At 36.5% G+C, this 16,172-nt stretch overlaps 3 protein-coding genes across 6 annotated transcripts; 2 read left to right on the top strand and 1 right to left on the bottom strand.

The window, feature by feature from the left end:
• The first annotated feature begins 325 nt into the window (after nt 1-325).
• LOC124305644 (antichymotrypsin-2-like) lies at nt 326-6,020 on the top strand. 3 transcript variants are annotated; one of them, XM_046765244.1, is made up of 9 exons: nt 1,927-2,083; nt 2,331-2,453; nt 2,681-2,863; nt 3,004-3,214; nt 3,338-3,552; nt 3,671-3,856; nt 4,074-4,209; nt 4,879-5,015; nt 5,627-5,869. In XM_046765244.1, the coding sequence occupies exons 2-9, from the start codon at nt 2,385-2,387 to the stop codon at nt 5,630-5,632; spliced, it is 1,143 nt and encodes a 380-aa protein (XP_046621200.1). In that variant the 5' UTR covers nt 1,927-2,083; nt 2,331-2,384; the 3' UTR covers nt 5,633-5,869. The 3 variants fall into 3 exon arrangements, with proteins under 3 accessions (XP_046621199.1, XP_046621200.1, XP_046621198.1); XM_046765243.1 differs by lacking the exons at nt 1,927-2,083; nt 4,879-5,015 and adding an exon at nt 326-546 and having other exon boundaries at nt 5,627-6,020; XM_046765242.1 differs by lacking the exon at nt 4,879-5,015 and having other exon boundaries at nt 1,928-2,083; nt 5,627-6,020.
• Nucleotides 6,021-6,149: 129 nt separating this feature from the next.
• LOC124305645 (serpin B6-like) lies at nt 6,150-10,352 on the top strand. Of its 2 annotated transcripts, none has more exons than XM_046765246.1 (8): nt 6,150-7,031; nt 7,298-7,379; nt 7,599-7,781; nt 8,000-8,210; nt 8,340-8,554; nt 8,673-8,861; nt 9,132-9,267; nt 9,537-10,352. In XM_046765246.1, exons 2-8 carry the CDS (start codon nt 7,299-7,301, stop codon nt 9,659-9,661), a joined length of 1,140 nt encoding a protein of 379 aa, XP_046621202.1. In that variant the 5' UTR covers nt 6,150-7,031; nt 7,298; the 3' UTR covers nt 9,662-10,352. The 2 variants fall into 2 exon arrangements, with proteins under 2 accessions (XP_046621202.1, XP_046621201.1); XM_046765245.1 differs by having other exon boundaries at nt 7,988-8,210.
• On the bottom strand, nt 10,178-15,755 carry LOC124305649 (uncharacterized). The gene is made up of 4 exons (XM_046765249.1): nt 15,235-15,755; nt 14,542-14,676; nt 13,323-14,359; nt 10,178-13,182 (listed from the first exon to the last, which is right to left on the bottom strand). The coding sequence occupies exons 1-4, from the start codon at nt 15,569-15,571 to the stop codon at nt 11,338-11,340; spliced, it is 3,354 nt and encodes a 1,117-aa protein (XP_046621205.1). The 5' UTR covers nt 15,572-15,755; the 3' UTR covers nt 10,178-11,337.
• Between the last annotated feature and the right edge of the window lie 417 nt (nt 15,756-16,172).

Here is a 16,172-nt window from a genome sequence, read left to right as displayed (position 1 = left end):
CGTGACGGTTTAATTAAAAAGCGTAGTTAGCGCTGACCCGCATCTGATACATGAAATTATTGAGTGAGTTTTAAGCCGGTTAATCTATTGTGTACTGAAAAGAACAGTAACTGGTATAGGTATTTATATTCTCGTACGTAGGTGTTCTATATTACACTCTTACACCTCTACGAATTGTTCTAATCTTCAACTGCAGACGTGTAAGCAATTAATATATGGATCCACTCGGTGTCGTTGCCAAAGTATAGAAGTGTTTCAATGAGAGCGTTCAAGTGTTTTGATGCGTCATACGATCAGTTATCTTCGATCAAAGGTGTGGTAATCTGTAAACGTGTTTATCTTAAACGGTGAAATTGAAACTGACAGTTCTAAACCCGAAATCACCGATTACCTAACGGAGCAGTCCGTTATTTGCTCTCAGTTCAGTTTTGTATTCCGTGCGTTGCGGACGTAGGATTATTATTTGCCAAGCTGTTCTTGTTTCTGATATCTACCTTTCGCAAGTTTCTACACACCTCTGTTTCAACCGCAGAATATCATCTAACGGTAAGCCGTTATGTGTCATTATAACATCCGCTCTGTCAAAAAAAAAAAAAAAAAAAAAAAAAAAAAACGAACTTAAATGACAATTTTTCAATATCGTTATTCTTTTCGTAATCATTTGGCGAAGGAGGGACGGGGGGGGGGGGGGGCATTGGTAGTCTAAATCCAGCACAGAAAATCAGAATTTCAACCAGATTCTGCAGTGGCTTCAGCCGCTATCTTGAATTTACGGTTTGAGTCGGAAAACATCGATTGTAGGCAAAATCTTGTTCATACCAAAGTTGTAGACGATTAAGTTCCTTACAATTACATTTAACAAAAACAATACCTCCGTAATTTCAAGATGGCGGCTGAAGCTTCTACAAAATAAATCTGACCAAAATGCGGAATCTAGACTACCAATGCCCCCCCCCCCAACGAGTACAAAAAGGAAATAGTGGAATCGAAAAACTGCAATTTCAAATGTACATTCCAACTGGATTGTATACTGTAGATGATGAATGATGAATGTAGTGATACGTAATTTCTACGTTTTTGTGATCTAAATGTCGCGGATTGATTCAGAAATCGTTTGATGCTGTTTGCATGCACATGTAATAATAATGCGGGTGCATTAAAATTTTTTTACAATCGTTTGCTTCACTTTTATTTTTATTATTCGGTATAATAGCAACACAATTGGCATCGGCTTATTGCAATTCAGTGAGAATGCTATGCCGGTAAAAATAATTTTCCCAACTGTATAGACTACTGGCATACAGGTGAATTTCAGCACCATAATTTTTTCTTCTTCTATACCTAAATCAGCATTATAGAATACATGCTGTGATGAAACACGATACATTCCAGTACATTTGTGAAACTTTTGAATTTGCATTCCAAATAGCTTTCTTCCTTTCAAATTTGGAACAGATTGTTCTAAGGATAAAAATTTATTGGTTTCAATGACAGGACACAAATGATAAGCGACATTGTTATCTTTTTTAAGACTTGTTTAAGTTAATATTATTTGCGGAAAAATCTTAGTTAAATTATTTCTTCGATTTCAAGTAACGTTACTGCGCTTACGACTTGCGATACGCACGGAAAATACATGAAACGTTGAAAAATTTCACCGGTATGAAGTCAAAGAAGTTTTTTTTAGTGGCGATCATCAGTTGCTCTTATACCACGATCTGTCCGTCCAACGTATTTAGGAACTAGTCTATTTTTATCCTATAAACCCGTTTCGCTCTGATCTGATATCTTCGTCTGGTACGTAAAGAAAGTCCTTCCGCGGTAGAGCAACGAATATAGGTATAAGACAACTAGAATCCGAACGACGCCTTTTCCCCCTCCTATCTCCGTAGCCGTCTAGCCGAAGAGTCGCGTTTTTTCCGGATGACTCACAACCTACTGCGTACGCAGGAATTACAGCGCACAAACATTCCTAGTATGATTGTAGGATTCGTAGGCGTACACCGGTGTCCTATTTATCATCGATAAATGCGCCTATCTTGCACTCGGCCTGAGGCACCGTTCGATAATTAACGCTTGATAAGTGAGAAATGAAAATAATCTCCGTTTTAATCCCGCTTTCATGAATTGCTTAATCAGTCTAATTCGTAATTATGCTTGCCACCGCATGCAGAATCTTGTAACTGTATATATGAAATTTCGTTTTTATCACTCGTCGCAGTCATAACTTTTGGTCGATTTGCAATGCAGGATAAGAAGCGGAAATAATTCATATACAGAATTCGCTTGGCATTTATGTATTTACTGCAAAACTCTGATTCTTGTTTCAGTATTATTACCGCCTGTCGATATTGTTGCTGCGATAGCAGTTTGAGCCAACGATTATGGCTGGAAACGTTGGACTTCATGCCGTAGCTGAAACTACTGGCCAATTTGGTAACAATTTCTTAAAGGTATGTTTAAACGCAATTACTTTACTCAGATTCTTTAATGATCCAGTGAGAAATGATAGTTTATTTTCGGTGACAAAACTTCTCTGATACCCATTTATATGTTACGTGTGCATTACATTTTTTGTGCCTATTTGAACTGCAAAATTTGTAAATGATAGAATTTACAGGGATTTTAATTAGTTTTGTAAGCTTCTATGGACTGTTTCTTCAATATTTTGATATTTCAGACCGTCGGTAATGACAAACCTGGCAACTTGATCATGTCGCCGTTGAGCGCTCAGGTAGTGCTGGCGATGGCTGCCTACGGAGCAGGTGGCAGAACCGCAACTCAAATGCGCTCTTGTTTATTCATTCCCACTGAGAATGAAGTAGGCCAATCGGGTTATCAGTCTCTTATCGAAACATTGAACGTAAGTAATGCAAATAATTTATTCTGGTGTTGGTACTTTCTAAAAGCTGCACGACAGCAGTTCCGCTCTATTTATCCTTGCATGTGAGAATGTGTGCTCCGGATTTACTTTGAAAAAAATTTGACCAGAATTTTTTTCAGGCTGTGAAAGGAGTGGAATTACGTCTTGCTAATAAAATATACACAGCTTCTCAGTTTGAAGTAAAACCTGAGTACAAAGAGTTGACGTCTAAAAAATTTTACTCCTCGAGTGAGGAAGTTGACTTCAACGACCCGACACAAGCTTCTAAAACAATCAATACTTGGTGCGAGGAGAAAACTAACAAACGTATTAAGGATTTAATTACTGAAGGTAAATACTTATGTCTGCAACCGAATCTGGCAAGTTTTGTTGGAATTGTAATCTTCTTCGAGTTGGAAGAACTTGTGGAGTTATAGAACTTTTCAAGACATTTAACTGAGTCCCTGTTCATAGACTGCCTCAACTCAGACACAAAATTGGTACTTGTGAACGCAGTATATTTCAAAGGACAATGGGACAAAAAATTTAATCCCGCTTTGACGAAAGATAGACCTTTCCACATCGATGAACACACTACAAAATGTGTACCTACCATGTTCATAAAACACAAACTGCGATTTGGCGATCTTCCAGAGTTGAGTGCGAGATTCATCGAGATCCCGTACCAGGTATAGAGACTTGAGGATCAATTGGAGATGTGTCATGTACCCGGTCTAGTCATGTACTATCAGAGATTCATAGGATAATCTGCTTCACAAATATTTTAATTTTTTTTCTATTTCTCAGGGAGACGAGCTGAGTATGATAATCATTGTACCGTACGAAGTGGATGGCCTCCAAAAAATTCAGGATAATCTTCATCAAGTGAATCTGAAACAAAGTTTGCAAAAATCGTATCCCAGCGACGTCGAGCTTTTCTTGCCAAAATTCAAGATAGAAAGTACTTTAGATCTCCAAGAGACACTTGAAAAGGTAACATACGAAGTAAATTGCAACTTTTCATTATAAATAGCAACTGATCGAATTTCTCTAAACAACTTGTGTGTATTGCATAACTTCTGGAATTCTTTTGCTACCAAATTTCTGTCCAATTCATGTAATTTCAAAAAAAACCTGTCCTAGAATAACTAACTATAAGAAGTTTGAGTTGCTGATTATTTTTCTATCCACTGTACACGTCTACTTTTAGTTGGGAATGACTGACATGTTTGGAGAAGAGGCTGACTTCTCTGGTATATCTGATACTCCACTCAAAGTTAGCAAAGTCATCCAAAAAGCATTCATCGAAGTAAACGAGGAAGGTAGCGAAGCTGCTGCTGCTACTGGTAAGTCAAAGTTCTGCGAACATCACAGCAGTGCACTGACCCTAATTTAATCCTGTACTTTTGCCTCCATTGAATCGCATATCACCATTTCTCTCTGCCTTCGCGTCATTTAATTTTCTGCAATAGTTTTTGAACATTTTCTCAGACGTTATTTTAATGTCTTACAACAATATTGTATATACCAATCGAGTTTTACGATCCAGCAGTACATTTAGCCTCCTTTTTATTCACCACTGAGGCTGAATTCTAGAAGACAGAAAAGGGAATTTGCACAGTAAGCTATGCAACTTTCTCACCACTACTTTTTGGTTCCGTTCACAATTTCTTATCGCATATTCTTACAATATATTTTAGCGAATAATTTATGTACGTTTTCATACCACGCTAAGAGCTTTGGTAATTTTTACATTTTTTTTATTATACACATCACTATTTATTTTCAATGTATTAAACTTAATTTGCATGTGCCTTCAATTGATTTTCGTAGATATAATTATGTGCAAAAATATCATAATTCACCACTAATCTTCTGGATCTTCGTATTAACAAAATGAGTCATAAAATGTCTTTCAAACTCTAAATTGTACGTATACTGCTTATTTGATTTATAAATAATAATAGTTCCTGATTGAAATGTACTATTTCAAGACAATTTTTTTTTTTGTTTAGGTGTAGCCTTAGTTTTAATGTGCGCATATATCGAGGAACCTCCGCTGAGATTTGAAGTCGATCGACCATATCATTATGCAATATACCATCACAGCACTGGAATATCCTTATTCACCGGAATTATTCGAGAACCTAACGTAATGTGAATTAATCTTATTCCTCAATATTGTGATAGAAATTTAATTTCATTCCAGCTTGTTTCGGAAAAATGATCTTTTTTTCAGCTGCATCGCAAGCTATCACGCGCATTTTTGTGCATATATGCGATTTGAAACTTTTTCTACAGGCATAGTGTTTACTACGATATAAATGACTAGCTTTGGTACAAAATGTATTACAATAAAGTATTATCTGTTATTGAGTGAAATCTTGATATCTTGAGTAACTCACTTACAGATATTATCTACATGGCATTATGAAGTTATATGATAGACTAGAGATATTGTCTTCGTTTATGAGACTACCCGTAACTTCAGATACTGATTTTAATTTTTACTGACCCGTCATCGAAGTAATTATTAGCTACAGACAAAACTGGTTAATTATAGCCAAGTGAGAGGATTTAGAAAAAAAAAATTCGTTCTGTGATAGATAATGTTCAGAAACTATTGTAGTTACGATACATACAGAGTTTGCAAACTGAAATCAAATTATGCTACATTTTATTAATATTCATCAAAATCAATCTCACTATTAAAATTAATTATCCATTATTACAAACTATACGTAAATAACGTTCACGTTTCAGGAATAATGCTGCAGGCTCGGTGCATGATATTTTCAGCTGAACTAGCCGTCGACCACCCGTTCGTTTACATGATTGTATCTTTAACGCAAAGCAGCTCTGATGACGACGGGGACATCGTATCGTTGTTTAGCGGCCATGTGGTAGACCCATCATTGTAGTGTAAATAACCCCATAGATATTTGTACAGATGGCCAAATCACTTTGGTGTAAATAACGCAATACAGATGACCGTCTTCATTTCTATATGAGTGACGAACCGATATTTTTGCTAGAATGCCTCCCACGTGTCATCAAATATAATTTTTAATGTTTGTGCTCGTCGTCGTTAATTAATTTCTGCGAACCAGTGTTGAATTGAATACATTGCTTATAAATAAATTTTACATCTTTTAAATATTCGTTTTTTTTGAATTTAAAATCTGTGGTAATTTTTCGTTTTGTAATCCCCATGTTATTGATAGTCAAAAGCGTTGTCAATTGTCTTCATAGGATTCAACTGTTAGTCAAAAATGTTAAATGTATTTTTACAAAAATTGGTGAGTAGTGGCACTGAAATAATTGGAAAGGAATTGTAATTTTGAAACAAGTATATTTGAATGGATAGTTGTCCCGAGAATTATCACGTACCTAAATAAATTGACAAGGCGATTAATTAAGCTCAGTAAACATAATAAACAATGGTAAGTATAACATCCTTTAATTATATCAGTAAATAATACAATTAGACTTTCGGTGTTTTCACTTCACTTGGTGTTTATACCTATGTACACAAGGGGCAGTGATTCTGACAGTTAATTTTAACAGTTAACGCGCTATACTCGTAAAAAAAAATCCTGAAATATTCAACTCGCTAGCCTCTCAGAGTTTCGGATGCATGACCCTCGTCCTGGCGTTCTCTTTCTATTCCATTTGCATATGTTACCGCGATTTCCCTCATTTTCGGTTCCGTCTAGGATTCCGAGATCCTTCGTTTGTAACGCGCATTTAAAATACTAAGTTACAATTTATATATGGAATAAATAACAGTTGTTTCAGAAATAATACTGCGTGCTTGATGCGTGACATTTTCAGCTGAACTAGCAGTCGAATTGAGAACCAATTGTTTTCAAAAGATCTTATTTTAAGCACCGCACCGTGAATGAGCATGAATCTCGTCTCAGAATTTTATTGTATTCTCATATTCTGAAAATGAACGTCGTCCAGTATTCGCACACGAATCTATTTGTGGGCTGAATCGTTATGCATTACGTATAGTCGTACTTTTAGACCTCTAGCGCAATATTATATACTTCGATCTATCAGTTTCTATAAGTTCGCGAGAATTGTACGTTGAAAGTACAGTGAATTGGCTTTTAGCATTTCCTGAAAAAATCGGCACTTATACGAAGACAAACTTAATACACAGGTGACTGCTTTGTTGTTAATTACATATGATAGATAAAAATATCATCATTACGTACTTGTAAAATTTGGAACAGATCAATTATTGATACTGGTTGAGAAATGATCTTATTGTTAAAAAGTTATTGGAACTTTTCTTCTAAAAATAGCATTGTACTGTAATTTGATCAAAGTGAACGAACTATCTTGTATTTGTTATACAAGCATCGTTTAATATTGTTTCTTTAGGTATATTTCAGTAAAAGCATTTTCATTCGTTCTTTATTACAGTATGGGTGAAGAAATACATGAGAATAACGGCCTTCAGGCCATTACGGAGGCTGCCAATCACTTTGCTACTAGTTTTCTAAAGGTAGACGCATAAATGTAATTTGATTATTACATTCAACACAACTCGTTATTAATTAGAATTATCTATAAATAGACCTTGTTATTTATTGCAGCTGTCAAGAATAAATCAACTGATTATAACACCATGAACCGATCGTCCCACTGTTTGATCTCATTTGTGCATTTGTATAGATATAAATTCTTTTTTATAATTTTTCTCACTGTAATTTCACATTTTCAGGTACTGGTAGGTGATAAATCCAATAACTTGATCATGTCTCCATTGAGTGTTCAAGTGGTACTGGCCATGGCTGCTTATGGGGCCAACGGCAAGACTGCTACTCAAATGCGATCAGCTCTTCTTCTCCCCGATAACGACAGTCTTGGCCAATCGGGCTACCGTTCCCTCATTACACTTCTGAATGTGAGTTGCGAATCAAGACGCCGTACAATAATATCAATTTGTATGTATGAATTGGTACTTGATCTCTCTTCAAGCTCTACACTGGAGATACTGTTGCACCTAATATTTTTAATGTCATAATTACTTTACACAATATTATACTCCATGGTCATAGCTATTCGTTTTCGTTCCACAAACTTCATCCTAAGTTTGGAATATCAAAGAAGTTTATGTTTCAGACTGCAAAAGGAGTTGAACTGCGTCTGGCTAATAAAATATTTACAGCTTCTGGATTCGCAGTAAAATCTACGTACAAGGAATTGATGACTGCAAAATTCTTGTCCTCGAGTCAGGAAGTAGACTTTGGCGATGCATCGACTGCCGCTAAAACTATAAATACTTGGTGCGAAGAGCAAACAAACAATCGCATAAAAGACGTTATTACACCAAGTAATAATTATTGTAGTACCTAGTGTACTAAAGTAAATTATAAGTTGAATATGGATTCCGAAGAAGCCATGAGAAATTTATTTACAGCTACGACTTTACTTGCGTGTTTCTATCCTTGTGTAATTTCAGACAGTATTTGTGCAGACACAAAGTTGGTATTGGTGAACGCAGTGTACTTCAAAGGTCAATGGGAGAGAAAGTTTGATCCTTCTCGAACTCAGGACAGACCGTTCTATGTTGATGAAAAAACTACTAAACATGTTCCTACCATGTGTATCAAACATAAATTCAGAATGCAGGCTCTTCCAGAGCTTGACGCAAGCTTTATTGAATTACCGTACCAGGTATAAAAAGTGAATTTTTATGCAAATTAGCATGTACTGTCGTTGTACATTTCATGTCAGTTGTGGTGCAAAGGGTAAAAAGGTTCACAAGGTCAATATATTATTCCGTATTTCCTAGGGTGGAGAGCTCAGCATGATTATAATTTTACCAAACAAAATTGTAAATGGATTAAAAACGATCGAAGATAATCTTCATGAAGTGAATCTCAAAGAAAGATTGCAACAAATTTCTCTGAGAGATGTAGTTGTATACTTACCAAAATTTAAGATTGAATGCAGTTTAGACCTCCAGAATACTTTGATAAAGGTACAGTTTTAATTATTACAAAATATGCTATCATCCATTTCACTCGTCAAAAGTTGAATTTTAGTTGCATTCAGTATTCTACTCCTTTCAAATAAATTCGAAACTGTCATTTATAAAACAATGTGAATGAAATAAAACTAAAAAAAATTTGTAATGATCTGTTTTATATAGTTTTCAAATTTTTATGCATCTGTAGAATTTGTAGAATTTCTGTTTCTGAGTAAGCTCAAGCACCTGTCCCTTCAAATCTGTTACATATTTTTATTCTAGTTGGGAATGACTGAAATGTTTACAAATGGAGCTGATTTTTCTGGTATAGCTGAGTTTTCGCTCAAAGTTAGTAAAGTCGTTCAAAAGGCATTCATCGAGGTTAATGAAGAAGGTACTGAGGCAGCTGCTTTTACAAGTGAGTGAAGATTCATTGGAATAACTTTATTTTAATTACAAAGATATAAAAGATTTTCGTGCAGTTCAAGCCGTTGATTTTGCAACAGCAAATTAAGGTACATAATAATTCTGAACAATGCCCAGAAAATTATGAGCCATTAAATCCTACACAATCCAGCTTATGTCATACAATTTGGACAGATGTCCATGTACATCGTCGATTTTCTGCTTACCAAAGTTTGAAATAATGGAAGGGATATGGCTTCATTGTTCATGTATAATTTTCAGAAATGCAAATCACAAGGCGTTGTGGACCACGAGAATTCGAAGTTAATCAGCCTTATTACTATGCAATATATCATCGAAACACTGGAATTTCCCTCTTCAATGGCATTGTTCAACAGCCCAACTAGGTACAATATAATCATGAGCATTGTTCGAAAAATCGAACTGAAAATTAACTCTGTTATAGGATTTCACCAGAGTTTTTATGAGTTGGGTGAATTTTCATTAACTGTTCCTTTATACTTGTAAATATGACTAATCGTTTTACCGATTGTGAGTCAACAGCTTTAACTGTCTACATTTGAGACCCAGTATTTTCGCGATAGACACGGTAACTCATGCCAACTTTATCTAAAGTCAAAAAACCAAATATGTTCCGTTAGCAGGTGAGTATAGCTAGTGATTGGACGGAGGATTTTAAAAAAATTGAAATTTCTATTTTCTACAGAGTTTTATGCAAAAAAGTACAATTTTCGGTACAATTTACACCATGTATTTCATTGTCAAATAAGTTGTGATCGAAGAAAAAAAAATCCTTCGTCTAATCACTAGCTAAGTTTGCCTTAAGTTTGAATAAAAAAATTCTGTTATTATATAGAAAAAAAAATAAGAAAAATATGGTTTTTTTTTAACCTTTGAGATCCATGTAACCCCTGAAGCTATAGTCAATGGATGTCATCTATATTGAAAGTACTTATCAACCTTTCTATCCGTAAAAATACCTTTTTAACATACATCTATCATTATCTATTCTTATACAATAATATAATGGATAAATTAATGCCTTTTTGCAATAGATATAATTCCAATATATTTTATTTCAATAAAAATTTAAATGTAATTAACAATGTTGTTAAAATTATGATATATGTATTTCAATGTAATGAGTAATGTATCTCTGATTCAATGAAGTATTGCACTACTCATAATCAATCGAGACGTGGAAGCTTCATTATTATATTCTACTACTCTAAGACGTATTCGTCTTATTTCTATTTTTTTCGTATTCATACAATACTTTTATCGTAATTTAATATTGGAAACTTTTCACTTGAACTCGCATATGTCTGAAAACTCTTGAGATTGTTTGGGTTTCATGAAAATTGAACACCACTGGACAAAAGCGTTGATCACTACATCACGTGAGAATCATTACGTGAGAATCTTCACGAACGAATTAACAATTATTTTTCTCCATATTGTGATTATAACCATTAATACACGTTTTATTAGATGCGTCGATACAACGAAGTCTTGAATAATCATTTCAAAAATTGAAATGAGGACACAAGGCACTAAATGATATTAATAATTTCGATATCTAATTAGGGATATATTTTAACTGTCCAAAATTTAGATGAAAATTCTGAAAACTAAATGTTGCATATACTCTGTGGTAAAGTCTGATTGCGCAAAGCAACAATAAGTACTGCCTGGATTTTCCTAAAGTTTCAAAAATATTTTCTGTGTTTTGTTCTATCTTCAATGTTTACGTGAGATTTGTATTGCAGGTACAAGCATTGAGTCTTCTATTCAATCCTCGGCTTTGATTACCGAGAAAACGAGTAAATAAACATGTTACAATTCTATTAGCCTCAATAGCTGAATGCAAAAATTAACAGTGACCGTATTTCAGGTATCGTATCACGTATAATAATTGATGAATAACCTTCTTAAACTAACGCTATATGTGGAATAAAAACATTTATCATATCTATAAAAAGGAAGAACTGTAAAACCTGGGTTAAAATTGAACCAAGCTTAATTTAAAAAAAAAAAACAATGATTAATGTTATAGATATATCTAGCTAACTATGCAGTTAGCTCCGTCTGCTTTTCCAGACTTCGAAGATATCCCTGAGACCGCAGTTCCCATAGAGGTAAGCGAACTCCGACGAGAGGATGACGGTGGCATGCTCGCTGTGGTGTCAAGAAATACCTCATCATTATCCGAATCGGTATCCTTGTCATCTTTACCTTTCCTGCTATGAATATATTGGCGAATCATGTTTTCAGTTTGAGCCATGACCATATGTCCATTGCTAGTCATGTACGGAGGACCGCTCTGAGTGGTCCGTCTATTATCTGTGAAATTTTTGTTGTAGGCGTGTCGAAGTTGTTGTTGCTGCTGCTGCTGTTCATACACAAACTGATCTTTATCGACATCTGTAAAGAACCGTTTTGGCTGCTTGTAGTTCAATAGAGGATTAACAACAAAACCGACCTGATCACTGTACTGATTCATGGGTATGTTATCGCTATCATCGCTGGCCAATAGATCGGTGGTAAAACCCATCTGTGGTCGAGTTGTCATTACAGGTCCATTGTAAGATAGTCTAACGTTATTGTCCATCGCTTGTCTGACATGCGCAGGCTGACCTCCGTACGAATACCTATCTTTATTCGGTATCAATGGTTTACTGTCCCTGTTTATTGTGCCAGACCTGGATTGGAGATAAGCATTCAAGGTGTTTCCTGCTCCTTGTGCATTCATATTCGTACACGTTTGATTCTTATTGAATCTTGGTCCAACATTTGTTGCAATATTTTGAAAACCAGCGCTTGGAACATCGTTTTTGTCTTGTTGATGTTGATTTGCAGCATTGCGCCACCGCGCGCTATTCATTACAAGCTGAGCCAACTGTTGGATTGTTTGCTTAGTATTATCCTGTTGATTATCATCAAAGTTTACTCGTCGCTCTTGCTCCCTTCTCGTGGTGTATGCATTTCGTGGATTTCCATCATTTACCCTTGATTGAAGTACAGTTTTCGCCGGAGTCGAGCTTTGGATAGGATCATTTTCATACTGCCGCTTGCTATTCAATTGCCGCAGATATTCGTACCCTTCACCTTGTCCTGTGACCAGAATTTCTGCTCTGTCTTTCTGGTCGACATTCAGATTATTAACAGTGGCTGAGCAAGCTAGCGTTGCATTTTCTATCATTTCTTCAACTTGCTTTTCAGTTTCGATAAATGCAGCACTAAGAATCGATCCAGCATAATTTTCGATTTGGTTGGATAATTTTTTTCCCGATGTTGTATCCTGCTCTGTTTCAATTTGACGTCTTGCATTTTCTACCTTCTCATCCACTCTTCTTTCTGCATCAAGAAATGTAACAGTCTCAGAAATAAGCGTTTTGGAATCCATAAATAGACCGCCTTGTTTGGCAATACGTCTTTCAGCAGAAGACTGTGTTCTCACTTCTGTATTTGTAATCGGGTAAAATCCGAGTTGCATTTGTGCCCTTACGAAAGGAGACTGCGAAACTGGACCAAGTTTCGACCATATGGTTCCTGGCTTTCCACTTGGACTTGTAATCGGAGTTACTACCCCAGGTCTGGTCGACAAAGGATTTTGATTGACCAATTCTATTTTAGAATTAGGTAATGTACATGGCACACGACATGGTTTTGGCGGAACTAGATCCAGTTTCGGTGGAACAACTCCTGGTTTAGGCGGCGGGGCTAGACGACTTACCCTCGGCTCCGGAAGCGGAGGAGGTATTTCTGCGTCCTTTTCCGGACTTTGGTTCAAGACTGAGGCATGAACTACATTCAACAGATGATCCAACCGGTTTTCCAATCTGTTTTGACGATCTCTATCTATGTCTAAGAAACGAGTAACCATATCGCTCTGGGCTGCCAGAATCTGAAAACATAAGTCACATGTTATTAGCATAATTGAAATATTTGTAATTTCAGAATGTTCAGGCTACCGAAATAGGTCAATTGCTAAGGAGGACCAGTTTCATTAATAAGCCAAAGTGCAGATGATTTCAGTATGTTCACCTTATTAACAACTTCGTTCTGTGAACTTAGCGCGCTCATCATAAGTTGTTCCAGCTTCTGTGCTTTTTTTTTCCTAAACGGTGCATCAGGGGCTGATTCAGTGTTCACAGCAGAGTCTTTCGATTTACTGAGACCTTTTTCTGAAGGTGTCGGTGATTCTTGCAAGAACTCGATGGATAATGTGTCGTCATTGTAAGTAGCATTTGTTGTTAAAGATGTGGCGTCAAGACTTGGCAAAAAAAGCGGGTTGTACATTGGTAGCGCCTGGTTAAAGGTTTCGTTTAAATTTTGAGGCTTTTCATGTTTGGGAGTTTCACAGAATGCATCATTCAAATTTGGTCCGATATCGCCAAAAATGTTCGGAGACAATTGGCCAGCTGTTTGATTAACATTATGGTTGAAATTTTGAGCTGGGATTGCATCCTGATATTTTTTATATGTAGCCGCTAAGTTTTGTCTAAACGAAGCCTTTCTTGGTTCCTGTGGCATAGCCTGTTTATTCATAGCTGCTGAGCTTTGCTGGAATTGATTTTGCGTGCGTTGGATATTTTGCGGGATACGATTTTGGTTCAAAATAATATTCGGCTGTACTTCAGTTGGTATTCTTACCGAATTCGGCGGCATTTGACTTTGCAAAATTTGATTTGTATTATGTAACAAGTTTTGCTGCAGTGCAGGATTATTTTGCAGCATATTCTGCTGCATCAAGTGATTGTGAGCTGCCTGCAGTAAGTTTTGTTGAAGTAAGGCTTGATTTTGTTGCATATTTTCTTGGATTATATGATTTTGCACGTTTTGCACTGTATTTTGAAAGGGTATTTCGCTGTAGCAATTATTCGGCCCTGAAGCTTGACGAAATGTTTGTTGTATCGGTATTTCTTTAACCGGAACTGCATTTTGCCGCAGTGATTTTTTCATGTTTGGGGCCAAGTGTTGAATAGTATTTGTTGCTGCATCTCTAACTGGCGAAAAAGTACGATACGGTTGCGCTAAAACTGTTTCATTTGATTCTGGTGAATCTGGGTATTCCTCATCATCTGTAAATCATTCAAAAAACAAATATGTTTTATGCTTTTCTATTATCTATTCTATTTTTCACACATTTTGTTCAAATAACGAAACAAAGTTCTGATTAAGGATTATCTTAATGTAGCAAAATATGCATGTTGTAGCTTCTCCACTATCCTATGTTTGTTCAAAAACCTGAGAATCTACGTACGTGCAAGTTCCCACATTGGAGAAAGAGCCTCTGTACGGAGTAGAGTTTCAACAGGATCGCGATACTGATAACGCATTTGCAGGTTTTTATTAGTCTTGACATCCTTCGGCGGTGATTTTATATTAACTCCTACATCTGGCGTGGAAAAATTATTCACAGTTATATATCCATCCAATATAACGTAAAAATACATAAAGCTGAAATTAGTAAAACCAATGTAACGAAACATGAGGGATAAAAATCGTTATTGTGCAATTTTAGAATGACTTTCAAGGAATTGGTTTTTCAAAATATGAGCATATTTTATTTATCATAGTTTCCTAAATTTCAGACTTCCCTAAAGGTGCGAAATAACGATTATTCCTACACTTATTTCTAACTTCAGCCTCGTAAAAATTATCCGAATTAACGAGCAACAAATTAGCTTTTCTCAATCTTTACGAACGTTAGCATTTCTAATGGTAAGCATGCAACAAGTTGATGGTAAAGTACAAAGCGTTCCTACGATCGGGCAAAGAAATAACGAAGGGTCGGAGTGTAGAAAGTAAATAAAAGCAACAAAACATTTCGTGACCCAGCGTGTAACTTACGCCACGGCCCTTTCGAAGTTTAAACTTTCATCGGGAAGGGGTAGGCGTGTGTATATACGTTAGATAACGATAAATAGTGTTAGAGCGACTTGGTGAGGCTTACCAACGGTATCAACACTGTTGATGTTCGATTGAAGCAGTCGTTTGTCTTTCAGGACTTTGTCGATGGATTCGTAATACTGTTCAACGCCAGCGCGAGTCCCGGTTTTTTTTGCTTCCCGGTAGCAAACGAGGACCTGTTTCATTCTCGATCGGCATTGTTTGCCTGAGACGTTGTAGCCTTTCTTCTGCATGTAACGAGCGACGCTATCCCAAATCAATTGCGGCTTCGTCGCGTATTCAAGCTGCTTTTGCACCTGCTTGTCGGTCCAAACCGACACCAACAACGTCGTGCTGTCAGGTGTCCATTTGTACTTTAAAGTCTCACCCGAATCACTCATCTTTTTTATGTTATCGTACGCCAAATATCGACAAAAAAATACAAACACAAAGACGCCACTCTCACTCGCTCTCACTCTCGCGTCACACGCCGTTCGTTTCACGTTCAGCGTTTACTGAACCCAACCGTCGGAGATTTAAACAAGATGAGTCCAAGTTCGACCGTGGGGGAGAGCAACAGGTTGCCCCCTCCCACTGACGCTGGTGTCCCCATATACCCAGTATCTATCCATTGTGACTGTATACTCAGGAGCGAACGTACAATAGTCCGGGCACGCATTTACGCCTCGCGTATTTTTCTTTCCTTTGAACGAGCTCTCGTACCACGGAAATACAAACGAAAGGATACCGTAAACAGGGTTAACTTTGAACTAGGGGTGCAATCTTGGGACAGCGGGAAATTTTCGGATTTCGAATTTTCCGCGAAAATTCAAAAACTTTCGAAACTTGAATTTCCTGCTGAGATCCGGAAATTTCCCGCCAAAATTCAAAAACTTTCGGATCTTGAATTTCACGCTGAAATCCGAAAATTTCCCGCTGTTCCAAAGTTGCATCCGAAAATCTAAACTTACCCAGGCTTACGATAATAAACATTCACCTGAT

This window comes from Neodiprion virginianus, chromosome 5, assembly GCF_021901495.1.
Source record: "Neodiprion virginianus isolate iyNeoVirg1 chromosome 5, iyNeoVirg1.1, whole genome shotgun sequence".
NCBI lineage: Eukaryota > Metazoa > Arthropoda > Insecta > Hymenoptera > Diprionidae > Neodiprion > Neodiprion virginianus.
This window is presented reverse-complemented; position numbering and strand designations above follow the sequence as displayed.

Bases quoted from the DNA above. Each gene is read 5' to 3' on its own strand.
- LOC124305645 (XM_046765245.1), top strand. From the start codon at position 7,299: ATGGGTGAAGAAATACATGAGAATAACGGCCTTCAGGCCATTACGGAG. The intron at 8,862-9,131 runs GTACAGTTTTAA...TTTTTATTCTAG, and splicing joins TCCAGAATACTTTGATAAAG to TTGGGAATGACTGAAATGTT. The intron at 9,268-9,536 runs GTGAGTGAAGAT...TATAATTTTCAG, and splicing joins TGAGGCAGCTGCTTTTACAA to AAATGCAAATCACAAGGCGT.
- LOC124305649 (XM_046765249.1), bottom strand. From the start codon at position 15,571: ATGAGTGATTCGGGTGAGACTTTAAAGTACAAATGGACACCTGACAGC. The intron at 14,360-14,541 runs GTACGTAGATTC...AATGATTTACAG, and splicing joins TCCAATGTGGGAACTTGCAC to ATGATGAGGAATACCCAGAT. The intron at 13,183-13,322 runs GTGAACATACTG...TTATGTTTTCAG, and splicing joins AGAACGAAGTTGTTAATAAG to ATTCTGGCAGCCCAGAGCGA.
- LOC124305644 (XM_046765243.1), top strand. From the start codon at position 2,385: ATGGCTGGAAACGTTGGACTTCATGCCGTAGCTGAAACTACTGGCCAA. The intron at 3,553-3,670 runs GTATAGAGACTT...TCTATTTCTCAG, and splicing joins TCATCGAGATCCCGTACCAG to GGAGACGAGCTGAGTATGAT. The intron at 4,210-5,626 runs GTAAGTCAAAGT...TTCACGTTTCAG, and splicing joins CGAAGCTGCTGCTGCTACTG to GAATAATGCTGCAGGCTCGG.